Here is a 15,138-nt window from a genome sequence, read left to right as displayed (position 1 = left end):
CTGTTTGTTTGGAAGTCCTTTAGCAGGCTGCCAATTCCTGATTATGTTTCAAAAAGAATTTACTATTTATTTGTATACTCTTAAAAATAATTTCTCAAGCAAGTTCTTTTCTTGTCCTGCATTATTGAGTCTTTGTATTAATTGAGTCTTTATATTAAATCCTTTTTTATTATCCTTCTTTTTTTTTTTTTTTTCCCTCTACAGAAGATAATTTGTAAAAACTTCCTTACTTGGATGTTGAGACATTCTGGTTGTGCATTTTGGTCTTTCTCAAGTTGTTTAGGGGAATTGCTTAGCTTTTGCCTCTGAGTTTTATAGTGTCTTCAGGCTACCTACAAAGATTTTAATCTGTAAGCTTATAGCTCCCCCTTTCAATTTTACAGTTTAGGCTTTGTTTTTCATTTGCTTGCTTAACAAGATTTGTCATTGTTATAAAGAAGCTCCTCAATAGCAATATTCTGTGGACCAGGTTCTTTTCAATTCTTGAGATTAGACTGATCTCAAGATTGTTTTCTCTTTCTTTGTATGGGTGGGTGTTTTCATCTGTGTACTTGTTTGTTTTGTTTTTCAGCAGTGCATGAGACACAGACTTGTAGTCTCAGCTTCCATCTGCTGTTGTGATGCTTAGCAAGTCCATCTGGGAGTCACTAAAGTATCCCTTGACCTGCTGTGTTTTCTTCTTTGACAACCTTCCTTATATCTGCATGATAACCAGTCCTCTAAGTAATTTATTTTTATGAGGCTTTACTGTTCAGTCTCTTTTTTTTTTTTTGGCTCACAGCTACTTTATACTATTTACTAATTCCCTTAGTTAATACAGGCCTTTCTTCAGTCCCTGGTGAGCCGTATGGCTTTCAGTCTTTTTCTACTTTTTCATTATTCTGCTGATGGTCTTTTTTACACCAAGTTTTCTGTAAGACTGTTGTGTAAATAATACTGCAACAACAGCCATTTTGGTTCTTCCATCTAGCTTCCTAGGCTTGTAGAGAGGAGTGTATCCTTTATATGGTCTCTTGTTTCTCTGCCACATTTTTAAAAGGGGATGTGTTCTGCCTTTCCTTTGCTGAAACCTTCTTAGCTGAGTTTAATCAATTTCATTTAGTTGACACTCACTGGTCTCCTTGACATTGCTGCTCCTCTTAAACCATGCACTCTCTTTCTCTAACAATCAATCTATAGCATTCAATTTGAATGTTTTCATATTATGTTGGAAGTGCTAGAAAGCTCACCTTTGTTAAGCTCAGTTGCCTTCTAGAGATAAAATCCCTATTCCCTAAATATCCTGGTTTATCTGATTTCCCTTTTGAACATACTTTCCTAGCTGCTTATTGAACTCTTGCTTGCCTACCAAGTTTTTTTGTGTGGTTTTTTTTTGTGTGTTTTGTTTTGTTTTTTTTTTTTTTTTTTGAGCATTTCTGGGAATGCTACAATTGTTCTCTGCTTTCTTCCCTAGCAACAAATATTTTACCTCCAGAAGTTTTCTTCCAACTTCTTATGTTCCTGTTATTTGCACAGCAACCATGGCACTTCCAAAGAGCCTTTCCAAACCTTCTTTGAGGTCTGATGTTTTTTGCACTAAACAGAGAAGTCTTTGTCCTCTGATATGTCAAGACTTTGTGTTCCTGATAATCATTGCTACAACACTGAAGCAGGTGAGGTTTGCTTATAGGTATCGGGAAAATTTCGGAAAATCTGGATACAGTAGTTTTCTACTGACTAATTGAGAAGATAAATAATATTTATATGTAACTGACTTTTTAAAAAAAACCAACCCACTGGCCAAAAGTGCTTGACTTGGTAGTCAGGCATGTGATGTGGTCAGATGGGTGTTCACAAGACCTGCAGGGTTGGTCACTATTGTCACTGTTAGTCCTGTGTGCTCACAAGGACATTGCCTGTAATGCCAAAGAACAGGTCTTGTTGGATCACAGCAGAAGTGCTGCACTGTTGCAGAATTGCACACTTCTTATAACAGGGAACAATGTACAGCACACATGGTTCATGGCTTTCAAGCCTGGGGAAAGGCTTCAGGTAGCCAGAATGTCATCTGGAGGGTTTGGATGAAATCTTGCTGCTCCAATTATGTTCCCATGTACTAACGAATACAAAATGGTGTGGAGTGTGGCTATGGATGCAGACCTGCTTCTTGTGGTTGCATACAACATCACACAGCAGCTGGGCAGCTGTAATGCCACATGACCCATGTGATGTGCAAATGGCTGGACCGACATGTATCTAGTGTGGAGTCAAAGATCTCTGTGCACTATCAGCTAGTGTAGACTGCACATCAGACTCAGTAATAGACAGAACTGAATTTCTCGAGACAACAGACATCATGAAACAATTGGATTTGGGCCTGATGCTGTTAACATCGATCTGCTGAGCCAGACAGGGAATGCTGAATCAAAGAGAAAAAAAATTCAGGTATGCAGTTACATAGGGCCTTAGTGAAAATGAAAAGCTTAATTGACACAAACTTCAGGACAGTTTGATTAAAGATACAGGTCGGTTAATTTTCTGCTAATGTCCTTGAATACGCTGCACAAAATTGAATGGAAGGGTGAAAAAAAAAGAAAAAAGCACATAAGAAAGCTTCTCATCAGGCAGCTAAGAATAACAAGCAAAGTTTTATGTTATGAAAGATAAATGGTGGGCACAAAAGACAAAGGAGTCTTTCTGAGTTGTGGATCCAGAAAACATCATGTGGTATTGGAAATAGCATCTGGCCTTAAAGGCACTGTACAGTTTCTGAAATGGAGATGGACTAATACTAATGGAATTGATGGAAAAGAAACCTGTGACTGCTGGCAAAAACTTTACAGTTCTTGTCCTAAATGGTGAAATCCTAGATGAAAATGTACAGCTGCTTGGCCAGGAGCAGGGCATGGCACCTCTTAATAAAATGGAGATTTTTCCAGCTGTCTAGCAGATGGCACCCAGTGCAGTCAACCATAAGCAAATTCACTAAAATATAAAACCATAGGAGAGGTGTCACAAGTAGCCAGAAGACTTCTGCAGATTTTATAGAGAAATATTTTTTGAGGTATTAGAGAATTTAAATGCTGTCCAGTTTTACAAAGAGAAGGACAATTATGTCCTCTGAAAATCATTGTCTCAAGTCCTGGAAGAAGTTTTACAGGAAAAATGTGCAGTTTTTGCTGCACAGACAACTCAACAGATTTTTTCAGCCAGTCTTGTTGAAGGAAGATGTTTGACTGAGAGGTCAGCAAACTAGTAATCTTTGAGCCCTGTAACATTTCTTCTAACACTCAACATTTTTGAAAATAGCTGCATGAAATTGAAGATACCGAAAATTGAATAGATGTACGAAATAAAAAAGTGTAAATCAGTGTCTGAAGAATATTAATCACTTGGTTTTATATTTACATTTAGAGTGTGTTTCATTGATCACAGCAAAAAGGGATTCTAGTAGGATTTTAATGTAGTAAATTGTTAGACTTAATACAAAGCAAGTGATATTTCAGATCCCAGCTGGAGTCTTCTGTATATAGACTACTGCTGAATTCCATTAAATAAAAAGAATAAAGTGCCAAAAGAATGAGGGACCATGTTGAAAGATTTTATGCTAAAACTGCCATTTTAACTGCTTATTTGTTCATTTTTATAGATTATTTCATCTGACTATGTTTTTCTAGATAACAGTGAAGTACTCTACAGCGGCTTTTGTGTTTAAAATTAAACTGGGGGCACGACATTATCTGGGAAAGAACAGAATGTAGATTGAGAGAAGGTTGTGGGTTTTAGAAAGTTGATTGAAAGGGACTCTTTAGATTTTACTGGTGATAAGATTTTCACACTTTGGAAGAATTTGTGGGGGTTGGAAAAATTTCTAACTGTAGACTTTTTAATTTCTTCAGTAATTAAAAGACAGCAAGATAGAAAACACTCAGGGAGACAGAGCTGTCAGGTAAGATCCATCTATTGCAGGCATAGCCATTATGTTCAAAAGTGTCATGCTGATATTTTAATTCCATTACCTCTGGTGTATTTTAATTTCCAAGACTAGCGGGAAAAAAAAACAAACCAGTGTTTGTGTTTGGTTTTTTCTTCTTCCCCTACCTCTTTGGGAAGTGGTTAAGGTAACAGAAAAGCTAAGCTAACCTTCAGGATTTTGCAACACCCAACTTGCTAAACACTCTGATAATTGCAAATATTGATCATGAAGCTTCAAGTTCTAAATGTCCTGCTCTTAAATTTACAATTCGATAAAGATTTCGTTCCTCTGAAGTACAGTAATTTCACGATTATAAGGCGCACCCTTTTGACTAAAATTTTCCCCCGAACCCGGAAGTTCGCCTTATAGTCCGGTGCGCCTTACATGATGGACAAAATTGCGACATTTGCCACTCCAGAAGTGTGAGCCGTGAGCCGTGGGGGGAGCCGGCAGTGCCGCGGCAACCGGGGGGAGGCGGGCCCGGGAGCCCACGGCACCACCCCTTCTGGGTCCAGGTGGTCCTGGGGGCCCACAGCTGCCGGGTTGAGGCGGGGCCTCGGCCAGCAACCGTGCAGGGGGAGCTGGGGGCAGAGCCTCGCTGCAAAAAGAAATAGTGCGCCTTATAGTCCAGTGCGCCTTCTGGTCGTGAAATTACTGTAATAGGAGAATATTGTTCAAAGTAGTTTCCCAAATAAACTTCTTCCTTACAGGGCCTGCTTTTCTTGAGCTGACATTAGCATGTATTTTAAAGTTAGAATTGTGAAAATCCCCCCTGTACACATTAAGGCTTTCTGTAAAGGATACAAATTATAGTAAAATTTTATTTTCCCCTATATTTTATAAATGGCTTAATGTGTACACTATTCTGTCTTTAAATTTCAATTTTACTTCAGAATTTGTACAGAGTGTGGTGGGATGCGAGCAGCTTGTGAAGGCAGAAGGATGTTGTCCTGTGTCAGCTATAAGAAGGACACCTGTGCTTGGGACCAGATACTGTGTGGTCTATTTTTAAAATTTTTTTTTTCTTTGCATACATTTAAATCAAAATGTAAAATTGTGTGGCAAGCAACTGTAGAAGGAGAGAAAGTAGAAGTAAAATTTTAGATTTAGTGATCAAAATAGTTCAGCTAAGTGTTGGGATCAGTGTACACATAAAAAAGGAAATTGAGTAACTGTTAATTTGGAACAAACATTTTGATGGATTGATCTAATTATAGAATACATATGAATATATGTAGCTGCATAAGCATACATGTGAATCTAAACAGACATGCGAATATTGTTGATCTGCTGTGAAGCCAAATCCTCACAGAAAGTGCAGTAGTTTTATTACTTTTTTATTGATGTGCAGAAGCATGCAGTTGAAGTTGCATCTGGAATTTCTTGCTAGTATGTTTGTAGCATGATCCTTATCACTGAAATGCCAATTTTCCATCATTTAAATATGTGGTTTTCCACAGTCTGGGATTGCAAGGAGTCTGTGGTTTCCTTTGGTGCTGTGACTTGGGCTGTGTGGCAGATGTGCAAGGAAGTTGATGTTGTCCTGTGGCACCTGTCTCTTGCAACAAGAGTTTGGTAATCCCACCTGGTTGAAGGTAAATGCTTTTGGTGTTAACTGAGCTGGCCTTGGTTGAACCACTTACTAATCAGTTAACTGAAACAAGTTTCAGAGATGGGATTGATCATAAGTCACAACATTCAGAGGTATAAATCAGTAGTTCTTCCTACTAGTAGGTAGGTTTTATACTTTTACTTTGCAAGATGGCATGTATCTTGCTCTATGCAGCTCTGTACTCTTGCAGGCACTCACCCCTATTCCTAAATTTTAGGGCATAATTTTGTTTTCAGTGTGACTACCCAAGTACTTGAAAGCCTTCAAGCGTGTATTTGGTATTTGGAAGCTTAGTTTTTGCCTTTCAGGGTTAGCATCACCACTTAAAATTTCCTGACACTTCCTTTGCTTATACCGTGATTGTCAGTGTTGCAGTAACAATTGCTTAAATGTGTGACTTCATAAATGTAAAAGGGAATTAAAAATAAGAAGAGTTGAAAGATGAGCTGACTTCTGCCAGGCAGGGTAGGGTGTATTGTGGTGTTTCCCTTGATTTGAGCCTGCCAGGGTGGTGGCTGCTGAGCTGGAGCTGGGAGCAGCTGGGTGTCACAGTCTGTGGTGCACATGCAGGCAAGGCTGCAAGGAAAATGAAGAAATGGGAGCAGAGAAAGGGGCCAGATTTTTACAGCAAGTGTCTCTAGATATCAAGCTGTAAAACTTGATAGATCAGGGAAAAAAAAAACCAACAAAATTTAAAAAAACCCTCTGCTTATGGCATTTCTAAATACTTGTAAATCTACAAATTTATTTGTAAATTTTTAGTTTTGATTTAATTGAAGGAAATCTTTTCTACATAAGAAAGGAAAAAAGTCATATTAAGATACTTTAAAGTAAAATCTTACATGTTTAAGTTGAAAACCCATTAATAAACAAGATTTAACAGGGCACTAAGGAAACAACTACAAGTAAGGGGAAAAGAAATGTTTCTTTGTGCTTAGATGTCTTGCAAATCATCAAATAAGTACTTTCAGAGTCTCTTGAAGATTTCACTATGAAATATGAATCTGAGGCTTTTCTGCATGAAGTCTGTGGTTACTGTTGCAGTATTTGAGGCCTGCTTTTGGGAATCCTGGTTGCTGCAAATGAGGCTGTTAGAATTCATAACAGCTGGGGAATGACTAAAGATCCTGTGACTGTACTTTGATATAGGGCTGTTGTATTTCAACCAGGCGTACTTTTGAGCATATGCAGCAATAGAAAATCAAACATTTATCTTTTTTTAATGCCCTCATCATTAGCTCATTTAAAGATGTTAGTGTAGTAGCTTCCAAGTAAGTTCTGTATATAATTTTAAATATTGAATATTCTGAATCTTACTTCACATTATATTCTAGTCCTTGCTCTGGGCATTGTTCGTACAATTCAAAGTAAGTTGCTAAGAGGAAATGTATGGATGTAATCTAGAGTGTGTACTTCCAGATAAATACTTTAAGCAGAATCAAAACATATAGTATCTTTGAACTATCACTTTCAAAAAGGCTTTTATAGATCTACGGATGTAGTTGATTTGTGAGGCATTTTGACGGCTTCATTGTTCAGGATGATTTACAGTTTTCTCAATCTGCATAAATAATATTAAATCATAGAGGGCTTTGGGTTAGAAGGGACCTTAAAGACCAGCCTTAAAGTGCCAACCCTGCTGTCACGAGCAGGTGCACCTTCCACTAAAAAAGGCTGCTCAAAGCCTGACCCAACCTGTCCTGTATCACTTGGAGAAGGGAATTATCATCAGCGCATTCCAGGAACCACCTGGATTGGTTGTGCCCTGCTGTGTTGCCCCTTCAGCAGGTATTGGGGTGGCTGAAGTTCCTCATGATGACCAGGACTTGTGAGCATGAGGCCGTTCCTGTCTCTCTATAGAGGGCCTCATCTTCTCAATCTTCCTGGCTGGGTGACCTGCAGGACCTGACTGTAATGTTGCCTATCTCTGTTCTCCCTTTAACCCAACCTATAAGCCCTCAGCTCCTCATCCATCACCTAGCAGGGGATGCTCCATGCATTCTTACTGGTCATTGACATAGAGGGAAACACCCTCTCCTTGTGTCTCCTCTCCTTCCTGCAGTGCCAGCATCCTTCCATTCCAACACTCCCATCACAGGAGCCATCCCACCACATCTGTGTGACAAGATCCTAGGTGCACATCTCTTATTTACTGCCCATGACCCCAAAGCCAACATACTGGCTGGAGTGGCTGGAGCTCCTTTTCCTGCTGACTTGCTATCTCCTTTCAGACTCAGAGCGTCTTTCTGGTATTGGTGTCAAACTTGTAGGAGTGGAATGCATTGAGGTTCTGTTCTCCTGGGAACTTTAATTTTGTGAGGATTGGTGAGAGAACTCCTTGCATTCCAGAGTGCCTTGCCGTCACCCTCTGCCATCCATCTAGGTATTGCTCAGACTATTCCTGGCTGTGTCAGTGGTGCCTTTGTGAAACTACAGCAGTGGGCAATAGTGGGGTCTGCAAGCCTTGGGGATATCTTGATGACATCCCTGCTATGATCCCCCAGTAAGCACCACGGCTCTCAGAAGTGTGTCAGAGGCATACCTCTGTGCCTCTCACAAGAGAGTCCCTGCTGCTGTCATCCATCACGCTCTCGTGGTTGCGTTGGCTGTCACAGAGCAGATGGGGCTGCCTGGCTCAGCTCCAGCACCTCTCCTGATGCAATGGGTCTTTGCAGTCTGCAGAGCAGAGAAGAGGTTCTGCAGGGGCATACCAGGCTTCAGGCTTCTTTCTCCTGCAAATTCATGTTCTTGCAAGCTTCTGTTCTTCTGCTTTTTGCCCCTCTCTGTTCTGTGTGTGCCAGCAGTGGAGTTGTTGGATGGTTGGCCATGGGCTGTGGGTTCACTGCAGACTAAGCTTGGAACCAACTTTCCAGCTCAGCCCTCCTCATATTGAACAAACTTCTCACAGCCTGCTGTAACTCAGTGTAGTAAAAGAAGTGTTGTGCTACTGTGGTTAATAGTTACAGTAGTAGTTACAAGGTTGATGCTCCACTTATCAGCTTCTTACCATGAAAGGAACCCTATTGTGATTTAGTCACTTTAGATATCCAGTCATGTCTTTCTGCCATCTCCACGTACAATAAGTTTAGAGTATGTTATTGATGTCTGACCTCTAAGTACATTTGTTTTTAACTTCCTTTCCATTTTCCTCTGTTTTCAGGAAGTTGAAGACCACGTGGCATTTTTAATAACTGTTCCAACAGCCCTAGCAATTTTTTTTGCTATATTTATCCTCGTCTGCGTAGAACCTGTATTTAAGAAGCTGCTTCGTATATTTTCTCTGGTGGTCTGGGTATGTCTTGTTGCCATGGGATATCTCTTTATGTGTTTTGGAGGAATCATCTGTCCCTGGGACCAGGTAAGACTGTCCTTATTGCTAATTTTACTTCCATTGGGTACCTTTCCAAGAACCATTCTATACAAAAGCATTCACATTCTTTTTTGTGGGACATCTCACAAAATATTGTTGTGACTAAGTGGTTGCATGCTGAGACTCCCTCCATCTGTTTTAGAAATACCAGAGATGTGCATACTTAAAATACATTAGGAAATATTAGAAGGATTTTGCTTTTATATTTTAAGGCTCCTTTAATCATGAATACTTGATTCCAATAACCAGCTTCTTTGTAGAGTTAATATTTGATTCTAGTGACAAACTAACATGGGAGAAATGCTAGTTTTGTTCAACACTACTTATGCTATCTTTTCCAGTTTAAAATGTTTGAGCTCTCAGTGTAGGCTTTCTGTGATCTACAAGGTGTTCTCTAACAACACATGACAAAAAGGACTGGGAGTCTCCTTACTTGTCTAGAAAAATGGATGAGTAGAGAAGAAGTGAAGTACCCTTCACGTTTTTAAAATTTTGTAATGAAGGAAAAGCAAAATATAATTGCAGCCTAATAGCAGCACTTTTGAAACATCAATAAATTATGTGCAATATCCAACACTGTGGCTGATGGAGTTCTCTCACATTATTTTATTTTTTCCAAACCACACTACATGGGAATATGGCTCTTATAACATTTTTATAACTCTTCAAAGGATGGAAAAAGACTTTTAAACATATAAATATGTCTTCTGAAGATTCCAGGCTGATTCTATGAGTTTAACCTTTAAATTGTATTACTCTCTCCAGAATGCCCTCTAGGTCCTTGAAACAGACTTTAAATAAATTCTCTGACTTTTTATTCAGATCTTGCAAAGACTTGGGCAAATACTGTACTTTAAATAGTTCCTTCAAGCTCCTCAATGTAAATTATTTAAATTACTGGTGCATGTTAGTAATACTTTTGGAGCCCTTATCTTTGTCAGTGACTTTATATTTTCATTTTCTTGGAAGGTTCTGGGATTAACTATCTAAGAAAACTACTTTTGGTTTGGGCTTTTTTTAGGTTTTATATCTTTTCAATAGTTTAAACTACCAAACTAGGTCACACTTGCATGTAATAAAAACAATCAGAACATTAAATACTTTTCTTTAGATATGGATTTCATTCTGGGAGTGCTTGTGTCTTTGTGATATCACATCTAGGTAATTCACAAGGTCTTACTTTTTTATTTGTTTTCATTGGCATTTGTATCATGTCATGCTAGAATATTTGAGACTTCAAGCTTAGATGCAAATATTTAGTTAACCATATTACTTATTCATTGTAAGTGATACTAAATTTAGTTTTGGTATTTGAAAGCTAGAGTAATGATTTTCAAAAGCACATGGACTGAAAGAAATCTAAGAGGGATACTGATGTCCTAGTCCCAGAGTTGTGTTTAGCCTGTGATGATTTGCCGTTGCCTTGATTTCCTCTTAGGAAAAATGTAGGAATTCCCACAGCATGCAAGGGATGAATCTGGCCCTGTGATGGAGGAAGGACTGTAGAGCTGTGGGAAATGACCTTGTCTTCCTGTAGGTTGCCAGGACACAACTCCTCTGATATTCAGTTCTCTCTTTGCTTTGCGTGCAAGAGCTGCTTGGAGAAAAGGATATTTGGGATTGAGCTGCGTCTCCTGCTCTGCCAGTAGCAGCCTCCATGCCGAGTACTTTGTGGGCTCCAACTGAGAGCAAGGCAGGACTTTTCCAGGATGCTTAGACCTGGTGGCAGATGTCTTTGGCATGTGGCCAGAGAGGGGCTGTGCCACAGTAGCCCCTGGCCACTGCTGAGACCCCAAGGTCGTGTCGTTCCTTGTAGTAGGACCCTTCACTTCCCCAAACCTACTTTTATTTTTCTCCTTTGAATAGCAGTGCAGTTTTGTGGACTGCTTTTGTAGGAGTACTTTTGCCTAGTGTCAGTTAAGAGTAAAGTGTGGAAATACGGGAATCTTTTGGGAATTTGACACCTTACACAAGGGACTAATTGAAGGTTTGATCTTTTCAAACATTTGAAAAAAAGCTGTGAGCAGTAAAATGCTACCTTGTATTCCTGTGATGCTGGTGTTTTGTTTGTTTGGCATTGAGAATATGTAGGTCAATAGTTGGTGTTATCTCTTATATGAGAAATCAGATTGGAAAAATCCTTCCTCAGTGATCATTGACAGGTTCTTTGTTGAAATTTTGCATTTTGTGAATCTTTAACCATTTTCCTTGGGATATTAAAGTGGTTTTGTGATTCCTTTATGTTTTTTATGAAAGAAAGAAGACATTAAATTAGTTAAGTTTCAAATATAGCTCTGTCAACATTAACAAATGTTGACATTAAAAAAATGATGAAATGGTGAAATGATGAAAATGAAAGAGTGAGTTCATGCACAGTTTCTTACTAAACGAGTGCTTTATTTCAATTTACTTCATGTTTATATAAATTTACTTTAATTTACTTTTAATTTATTTCAAATTACAGCCTAACTTCTGTTCTGGTCCAGGACAGTTTAAAAATGTCATAACTTTCATGTCCCCTGAATCTTAAGCTTGTTAAGAATGTAGAATTTCTTAGTTGGACTGGTAACTATTGAAAGATAGATTTTCTGCATACCACAGTTATACCACAGAAAGAACATGTTATTGTGCCATTTGTGGACAGCCCTTTAAATGACACCCCTGCATCTTTTAAATTTTGGCTGAATGATTTTCTTGTGCCTTTTGGTTGTTGGCAACTGCTCAGTGTAGTTTTTCTCTACTGTCTTAAGGAACCTGAGGTGTGAACTTTTGTAGCTTTTGTTTACAATAAAAATATCATTTGAGATAGATTATTTTGGTTAGGAACTCAATATATATTTAATGCAGAGCAGTTCTGCCTTTGCCTGCAGGCACATAACTCAAATAACCCACAATTAGTAGAGGGCTGGAAATGAAGTGGTTGGTCAGGGCCATCATTTTGGTTTTTTTATTAGAAACCTGTAGGCAGATGTGAAATAAGTGCAAATAATTGGTTTCAACTACCTTTTTGCTGTCCCTGCAGACTGCTTTTATCAATTTCCATTTCCTTGACTCTTCTTTGGTTGCAGCTTTGGAGAAAAGCTCGTATCAGGTGTGTATCTGGCCTCTGTTTGAAGGGGGAGGACAGTGGCTGTGCACAGTTAATTTGTCCCTTGTGCCAACCTGCCAGCTCCATGCTGGCTCCATAATTGCCTGCTGAGCCTGGTCCAAAGGCTGTTATTGTCTCTGTACTGCCTGGGCATCATCCCTAACCCATCTAGGAGAGCAGCCAGCATGTTTACACCATCAGCCTTAGTAGCTAACTTACCCTTTTAGTTCGTTCAAACTGCCTTACTCATCTGTGTCAACAATGAAGAGCAATGAATACACTGAGAGGGAGATGGGGCGTGCCTTGGGGAGACAGTGGGAGGCTTAATGTGAAAAAAATTGAAACAGTGATGGCAAAAGTCTTCAGTACCTGACAATTATTTTTTTTTTTTTTAAGAAGTGTGTCAACCATACTTTTTTGGTGTTAGCCCAAGTTTTTGTGGCATTGGAGCCCCTGGTTTACCTTGGTGGCTTAGGGAACTTGGATCCTTTGTTAGAACCTTCATGTGCTACACTTGGCATGAACCAGGAGGGAGACTGGGCTGCCTGCTAGGAGTCATGAGATGCCTGGGTTGGTAGGAAAGAAGTAGAGCAAAGGTAGTCATGCCAAGGTCCAGAGAGAGTCACTGCCTGCTGGCAACTTTTATCGAAGTCTAAGGTGTGAGCAGTAATGTGTGAAGGTGTTTGCAGTGAGGAGGGACCCAAAGGTGATGCTTACTTTGCAGGGTCTGTGGGGAAATCTGTGGATGTTGGTGGCGGGTCAGTAATGCGAGGCAGGAAAGCTGAGTAAGGAGTGCTGGTAGAAAGGAGTGCTGGATTGATTTTGTTATGTTAGAGCTCTTCCTTACTACAGTATGAAGCACCTTCCCTTTCAAAATGTAAATCCAGTACCCATCTGTAGCGTTTCATGCTGGGGAATGAATTTAAATGAGCTTTCTCTTGTTTCGCTGACAGTGCAGTTATTGTACAACAGTTGCCTTTCTGTGTCACCCTCTGACATGTCTGATACTTCCTCAGCCTTTTATACACGTGTATGTAAATATGACATAGCACATTCATACCAGTGGGTAAAAAGAGCTCTTAAAGCATGCAGTGGATGATATAAAAAAAGAGTAATTATGCAGCATTATACTAGTCTAATGAATTCTATCATTGCAGGATTTTGGTATTCAATTCTATTTAATCATAAATATGTTTGCACAGTGCAGGCACCAGATGTGTTCCTCCTTCTCTATATTCAGTTACTGCACAGAAATTTCTTCAAGCGGAATTTGACACTTATGGTTTAAAAAGAAATCCAGAGTGATGTGCTTAGAATATATATTTGATTATTTTAACCTAAATTCTACTTTTTTAGATGAATTTAAAATACTTCTTTGTTTTGTTTTAATCTGTTGATATAGAATGGTTCAATTTGGGCCTTGGAGCAGTCCTAGCTTAAGAAGTGTGGGCAAAATTTTATGGTCTAATATTTATAATTCTCTTTTTTTTTTGGATACTGTCTTAGCACCTGGGGGTATCTGTTGTGTGTTGTGGGGTGAGGGCCTGCACAAAGTGGTTGTGTTAATCAGCTCCTGTATTGGGCAGTTTGGTGAAACAGAAAGAGAAGACTTGTCTTTGCGTGAATTACATTGGGTCTGATTTCCACACCTTGCCTTATCTAAAGTCAGCCCTGCCCTAAACTATCGATAACATGTTTTGTGGTTAAGCAGTGTGAAAAAAAAAATATTGTTAGATAGTTAAGGAAAGTAAGACAAGTGTCAGAGAAGTCCCTGCAGCACAGGAAAGTGAGGATGAATTGATGTTATACCACTTGTTCAGAATCTGGAGTGTGCAGGAGTTGACTTTTTTAAAAGTTCGAGATTAAGCACACTCTCAGGAATGAGTCTCTTGAACAAGGAACCAAGTCTTGTAGGAGCATGGTTCAGGAGTTTGTAGGTGAATATTCACCTGAAAAAGGACCTGAAGAAAACCAGGAGTGTTGTATAAAAGGGAAAGATACTGCCAAGCACATGATACTCTGCTTTAGGAATAGGTGTGATAGGAAAAAAAGAACCCCCTAATCCACCAGTATATGCCATATTTTCAGTGATAATCTTGGAAAGAGAACAGATGATTTTTATCTTAATACTTTTATAGATATATAAAATCCCAGGCTTAATAGTAAGACATTTAAGTGGTTTTATCAAGTCTGGTATGGTTATATCTGTATAGAAGACAGGAAAATGATGAACTATTAGATACATCTGCCAGTTATTAAAATCAGGTAACACAGTACATTAATATAATACAATAATGTGCAAACCCCTGAAAGACTGGTTGGCATAACCAATGTACCATTGTTAACCTTTGCTATGTCATGGTAGTGCCTTATGAAAGCAGTTTGTGTAAGATGAACTGATTACTGTTTTAAATAGGGAATGTATTTTTGAAAGAAAAAAACCCTGTTTTCGTGCCAAATGGGAGGCTAAAAGCCCTGCTAAAGGAGATGACCATTATTAAGGTAACTGCACATGTAGGTGAGGGGAGATGGCAGGTAGTGTGACTTCAGAGGGCATCAGGCAGTAGGAAGACTTCTGGCTGGATTTCTCAGAGAGCTCTCTGGGGAATATTTCCCTTTATTAGTGCTTTTTACTAGTGAAGGGGTGACTGAATGTCACTACTATAATGAAGTTTGTTGATGACCCAGTTCAAGGATTCCTAATACAGCAAAAGATCACAATGTTATGGGCAAGAAAAGCTTGACCTTGAGAGGACTGCAGTAATAGAAGCTAGATGAAATTCAATAATAGGAAATATGAGGTGCCTGCATTTGGGGACTAACAGCAGAAGTTGCAGCTATAGGCTGAGATCATTAGTAGAAAAAGAAGCAAGGACAAGCAGAATGAAGAGAGGAAACATTAGCTGATCCCTGGGTCATTTGGACATGTGTCCAGAAAAAGACACATTTATGATGGCAGAGTATCCAGCTAAAGACAAATCCTTGCCTGGATGACTATGTAAACTTCTAGTCACCTTTATTCAAAAGATCACCAGGAGAAAGGAGAGGTTTCTGAGAGGAGGTGAGAAGAGCTTGACTTGGGTATAGATCTGCAGAGGAGAAGAATGCTGAGA

At 39.2% G+C, this 15,138-nt stretch overlaps 1 protein-coding gene across 1 annotated transcript in view; it reads left to right on the top strand.

Moving 5' to 3' along the window:
• Window positions 1–15,138, top strand: part of ADCY2 (adenylate cyclase 2) — a 211,986-nt gene that overhangs the window by 12,559 nt on the left and 184,289 nt on the right. The window contains exon 2 of the mRNA XM_033054038.2: window positions 8,728–8,925. Coding sequence (XP_032909929.1) covers window positions 8,728–8,925 — 198 coding nt within the window. The remainder of the gene's footprint in view (window positions 1–8,727; window positions 8,926–15,138) is intronic.

The sequence above is a fragment of the Catharus ustulatus genome, chromosome 1 (genome assembly GCF_009819885.2).
Source record: "Catharus ustulatus isolate bCatUst1 chromosome 1, bCatUst1.pri.v2, whole genome shotgun sequence".
Lineage (NCBI taxonomy): Eukaryota > Metazoa > Chordata > Aves > Passeriformes > Turdidae > Catharus > Catharus ustulatus.
The sequence above is the reverse complement of the archived record's forward strand: the minus strand, read 5'-3'. Positions and strand labels throughout refer to the sequence as shown.